This window comes from Eptatretus burgeri, chromosome 2 (assembly GCF_056783735.1).
Source record: "Eptatretus burgeri isolate ZD-2024b chromosome 2, Ebu_testis_v1, whole genome shotgun sequence".
Classification (NCBI taxonomy): Eukaryota; Metazoa; Chordata; class Myxini; order Myxiniformes; family Myxinidae; genus Eptatretus; species Eptatretus burgeri.
In genome coordinates, this window is record NC_140962.1 from 86,563,970 (window position 1) to 86,569,877 (window position 5,908).

The 5,908-nt window shown below is 41.5% G+C and overlaps 1 protein-coding gene across 1 annotated transcript in view; it reads right to left on the reverse strand.

The window, feature by feature from the left end:
• Positions 1-18: 18 nt before the first annotated feature.
• Positions 19-5,908, reverse strand: part of LOC147032492 (transmembrane protein 179B-like) — a 22,036-nt gene continuing 16,146 nt past the window's right edge. Inside the window, exons 4-5 of the mRNA XM_085870176.1 lie at positions 1,543-1,621; positions 19-775 (exon numbers count right to left, since the gene is read on the reverse strand). Coding sequence (XP_085726302.1) covers positions 614-775; positions 1,543-1,621 — 241 coding nt within the window. The 3' untranslated portion in view covers positions 19-613. The remainder of the gene's footprint in view (positions 776-1,542; positions 1,622-5,908) is intronic.

The following is a 5,908-nucleotide window of genomic DNA, read 5'->3' on the forward strand; positions in this document are numbered from 1 at the left end:
TGAATTGCTTGATTCCAGTTTTTGGTTTCAAAAAACAGGTCTTTATTATATAATCTTTGGCACAAGGAACATACATCACAAAACAGGAAATGCACAAGTAAACATTGAACAGGAACCACAGGCATTTGCAATTTTAGGATGTTAAAGATGAAAACAAAACTGAATTTTATATCAACTGCTTCTTTTTAAAGTTTAAATGAGAAGCTATAGTATCAATTTAAGGCACTTTGGTAGTTGAAACTTTAAGGCACAAATATTGCCTGAATTTATATTCTTCCATTTGTAAAAAGTCTGAACAGAAATGCCTTCCCCCTACCTTTCTTGCTCATACTAAGTTTTGAGAATTGTGCAGACAGTGGGTTTGTCTGTTTCGGGAAACAATGTTCAGTGGTTGAGAAGTGGGAGTCCTGAAAAATGAGATGTGCAGATCTCTGAAGCAAATCATTTGATGGGTTATGCTTGGTTTGACCAACCTTAAAAGCATGGTTCATCCATACTTTTGATATTTTTGGAAAAAAGGAAGATTGTCATGATTCTTGTTAATGCGACGTGGCAGTGGAAACAGATCCCCAGTTACCAGTGTGTGGCATGGCTGAAGAAAATACAACACGTCTCAAGTCGGAGTTGGGGCTGCAGCTATGATGGACGTTCTTTCCTCCGCACTGCCAAAATAACGTGGTAATGGAAGACAAGACTCGTTTTCGCGGATATGCACTCTTATGACCAGGAGCAACACGAGTGCTATCAGCAGGAGAAGTTCCATCCACAGTGTCGTCTGCATCAGGACAAGCACAAAGACCCTCATATTAATTCCTGATATAACAGACTAAATGTCATCAAAAATGCTTCTTGTGCGAATCTTGCAACACGACGATTACTACAACTCGCCCAGCAGTCTAACTGCCAATGGATATCCAGAACTTTGTCTTTGCATCTTGAGTCAGTCCAACTGGGAAATGTCTACAGATGAATGTTGAGCATAAAGCTGATCATCCCCCATCCAAAACCCATGATCTTTTCTGTCCCCATCTAATCACTTGTCGAGAGATTCTCTTTTCTTGGTGCAATATTTTTATCCAACGCCACAGATTATGATCACAAGGTTTGTCACTTATGCACTTCCACTAACTTAATTTAATTTTCCACAACTCATTTGGGAATAATGGGCTCAAAAATGGTTGACATAGTCTTAATAGGTATGTCCACTCGAACTGTAGATTATTATTCCTATTAACTTTCAAAGTCCTTATTCTACACATGATGTTGTGAAACTGAGCAATAAGAGAGTGCTCTTTGACTACTGCCTCAAACTCGATGCTCATGGAAAGGATGCCCCTGACCTTTGATGTGATTGTCCATACCCCCGGTGCAGGCAAAAATTATTCTTGCTTTTCTTAGTTATTCCCTTTGGTCACATGCAATTGAATACTTCACAAGCCTTTTCCATGTTGAAATAAGAAACATCAAAAGTTGCAAAATGTAAACAGAAATTAAAATCCCATGGCAACACATCATACTGTAATAGTACAAAATTATGCTGACCTCACCCATCACCGCATGGTCGTAGAAATTGCTGCTTTGGTACCCTTGAGTCCAGTTTAGTTTCTGTGCTTCATGGCAGCTGTAGACACAAAGCACATGAACATGAAAAGATTCGAAAAATCCCGCATGCAACCTTCGATTTAATATACACCATTTGGTGCCTCTAAGGAGCAGAATTTGCATGCAAACTAGACAGCTCATGTTGTACCTCAAACATATTACTTGTCTGTCTGTGAATCTCAATGAGGATGTAAAATGATTAAAACCTGAAAAAGGATATTTTATAACATGTAGTTATTGTTCAAAAGATGTTATACCTTCATGCAGTCAGTCCTCTTACAGTGAGTGATTCATAGAAAGTATACATTTCCTATTGCTTGAAGAAGTAATGTTCTAGCCACGCCAGCAGTCTGGAATTACCTAATCACATGGGCCAGCAACCGGCCACGGCCGCCAGGTAGGTTTGAAGCCCCAAGCCAGTGTTGCAGGCCTAAGTCCTGATACTTCGTTAAAGGGCGCGAAAGCCAACCGAGGGTGACGTGCTCGCATGGTGCACCTATCAGATATATCACCAAATGGCTTGTTATGACGCACCATAAGTTGCTTTACTTTATTTTACTGAGCGATAGTCGCTTTTACCCAATTATGAAAACTCAACCACTCGTACAGCAAGAATGGAGGTCAGGCAGGAGAAACAGTTCATGGGGTGTTATTAAAACTACAATGGCACTCGACGTCACAACGTCAACAGATATGCCTCTGCCCACATACTAAATCATTTTACATACTTGTACCAATTTTGCTTTCAATCCCTGAATACAGATTATAAAAATTAAATAATTGGTTGCTAGACCATGTATCCGATTATGTTGAAATTTAAAACACATCTTCCCCATCAAGACTAACTTATTAGTGAGGGCAGAGCGAGGTGAAGGTGAAACGATGCTGGCGTTGTTGGTGGTGTGAATAAAAGAAAACCCTGACTATCAAAATAACTTCACAGTGCATTTACATTTATTCACCCATTAGACAAGGGGAAGGAAGCTATCTATAAAACACATACTTACCGAAATAGCTGAGCTATAGGAACCTGAATGTTGTGTGCTCATAGTTTCCAGATTCACAACAATATGTCATCAATATCCCCCCCCCCCACCCCACACAATTTAGCCCTATATGACCCTCAATTTTTCACATTGATCGGATAAAGTGTTCGACGAATGCAATTATGACGTCATAATGAAGCCACCTATGACATTAAAAAAAAAAAACTCGTTTCCCATGGTGAGTACTGGACACGTGCCAAGTTTCAATTTTTTTCCATGGAGCGGTTTTGGAGATAGAGGTCCAAAGTTTTTCCTTTTTTCCAACATGGCTGCCACACCACGTGACCCAAGTAGTCATAATTATCTTCTTTTTTGTATACCTTGTCGAGGCTCGTATGAGAGCTAACACATATCAAGGGGGGCATGAGACAAGAGGGGCCGGAGTGGGAAGGACAAAACTGTGGGACAGAGACATTAGGAGATCGATGGAAGGGAGAGGTATGGGGTATACAAGATGGACATTACAGGGACTTTGAAGGAGATGGGTTTGGGGTGGATTAACAGGGGTAGAAAAGATCGAGGATTTGAAGAGGTGTTCAGGGAGTCAGAGACGTCGTGAGGGAGGAAAGTTTCTGTTAGGTAGATTATGTCTGGTTTGTCAGTGGCAACCTGTAGAAAGATCTGTAAGGTTTGAGCAAAGGCCCTGGATATTTGAGGTCCACACTGTTAATGAAGAGGGAGGGGAGGAGGCTTTGGGTACAGGGGATGGGAAGGGAGGGGGAGGCGGAAGTAAGAAGAGTTGTTGAAAGAGTGTGGGGGATTGCAAAATAGCTCGGGGAGGGGGCCGGATAAGGAGGAGCAAAGGCTCTGTGGTGCTGGGGGCGAGAGGACAAAAGGCAGTTGAGGATTTGAGGAGGTGGAGTGATGAGATGGAGGTGAGAGGGCAGGGGAAGGAGGCAGCTTTGTGGATGTGAGGGGGGGACTTTGAGAAGGGTGAGTGGGGAGAGTTGAGGGAGAAAGGTGAGGGGGGAGTTTTTGAGAAAGGCAAGAAGGAAGCTTGGATGGAGACAAGAGTGATGGTTGCTTTGAGAGGGAAGGGTGAGTAGGCACTGAAGTTGGGAAAAAAAAAGAATGGTTGATGGAAAGCGAACATTCATGGCAAACTTTTTTTTTTTTTTAGCTCAAATGCGATTAAAAGGTATGGCTTGATGAATGCAATAAAGGCGAATTAAGAGAATGGAGAGAAGAAACGCTGTAACAGTTGGATTTTTTTAGGCAAGGTATGAGAGAAAGGTTGAATTGAGAGCAGTCTGTTGAAATAGAATACCGTAAAGAGAACCACACATGTAAAAGAGGAAGCATTACAAGAGATCGTTTTTATTTTTTATTATTTTTTTGATAGAGATTGCACAAGATTCGGTGAAGGAAAGTCTGAAGAAAAGATCATGAGGTGAATGGTGAATTTGGATCGGTAAACGCAGATGGTGGAAACAGATCACGTGGTTATGGGAGGTGTGCAGTCAAAAGGGAATTTATTTATTTATTTTAAATGAGGATTGCGCAACATTCGAAAAAGGGAAGGTTGAAGTAAAATCGTGGAGGTGTATGGTAAATTTGGAACGGTAAACGCAGAGTGAAGCTGATGGATCGATGAAAAGTATCAGGAAGAGGGTAGAGAGACGTGGTTAGAGGAGGTGAAAAGATAGAAAGGATACAAGGAAAATTATTATTTTTTCATGGATTTTTCAAGATTAGGTAAGATTTGGGAATGGAAGTTTGTAGGAAAAAAATTGTGAAGGTAATGGTGAGAGAGGGTCAGCTAAAAGGTCATTAAAACATTCGGAGCGGAGGGAATATAAACACGACCATCAGCGGAGGAGGAATAAAAACCAAGCACACGGTCAATAAGCAACACACAATAAACGAACAATATTCCCCAAATTACCCACATGATCGCAAGCGACCCATTCACTCACTCGACAAGAACACAGTTCAGGGAATACAAATAAACAATACCGATAGGTCAATTTAAAACCCAGAGACAAGCTGTGCAGGAATCCAGAAGCAGATATTGGCAGCTCGCTGGTACAAACCACGAAGAATTCCTCCAGATCCATAATCATGACTCTCAAAACCCTCTTGGTTCTGGGGATTAAATGTTCACAACTCCGGCACACTCAGCCCCACACATTCAGACTCAGGCGCTCTCCTTCCTCCTCATGGCCATACATCTCTGTGTCTGTCTCTCTCTGTCTCTCTTCCTATGCAGCTGTTATGGTCAACCGCCTCTCTGTTGCTACATCGCCAACAGACCTCCAAATCGCTCCGTCTCTTTTCAAGCAACTGTTAACGAAACCACATGTGAGGTAAACTAATATGCCCCGTGCTGGGCCATGAGAGCTCCTGCGGCGAGGCCAACCACAGATTCCTTTAATGCACATTCACCGCACATGCACATTCTCATGGCTTGAGTTACAAAGCACACACAAGAGCATTGCAACACATGTAAACAGAGGATGACATTAAAGAAAAAAAATAAACCAATGTCACCCGCAGGGTGACCCGTATCTTGCCAAAAGGTGACCACGTGTGACTTCTTTAAGGTCACACTGAGGTGAACAGAGCTGCTATCCACCAGAAGTGACTCCTTGAGGAATATCTGCCTACGAGAGATTCCGATGAGAATCGTTCTACAGAGTAACCATGAAAAATATGCTTTTGCCTCATAACGTCACCAAATGACGTCATGATGTCTCAAGCTTGACATATCTAGAAAGCACTCAGAGGTGTTCAATTTGAGGTACTACACGATATGGTTCCTAAAACTTGAAGATTTGACCTTGGGGTCAAATATGTTTGACCTGAGGCGCTAACCATGAAGGTCAAGGCCAATCGCCACCAAAAACTAATCAGCTGAGCACCAGACCATGAACTATATTCCCATGAAGTTTGAAGACGATCCGATCAAAATTACTCAAAAAATAAGGGTTTCGTCGACTCCCCTGATTTGCGACAAAGTGACCTTGACCTTCAAAATTTTGTGCACTGAAAGGGACCTCTATAGGCCTCTGATATGCGAAGTTACAAAAATTTCCAATGATAACTGTGCTCTGCAGAATTTCTTATACGTGACTACAGACAAAAAAAAAACCAAAAAAACAAACAAAACAAAAAAAAAAACATACAAACTGACTAACATATCTTGCAAAAACTTCGTTTTGGCAAGATAAAAATACAAAAAAAACCATACAAGCTGACTAACATATCTTGCAAAAACTTCGTTTTGGCAAGATAAAAATACAGCCAAAAGATTGAATAGG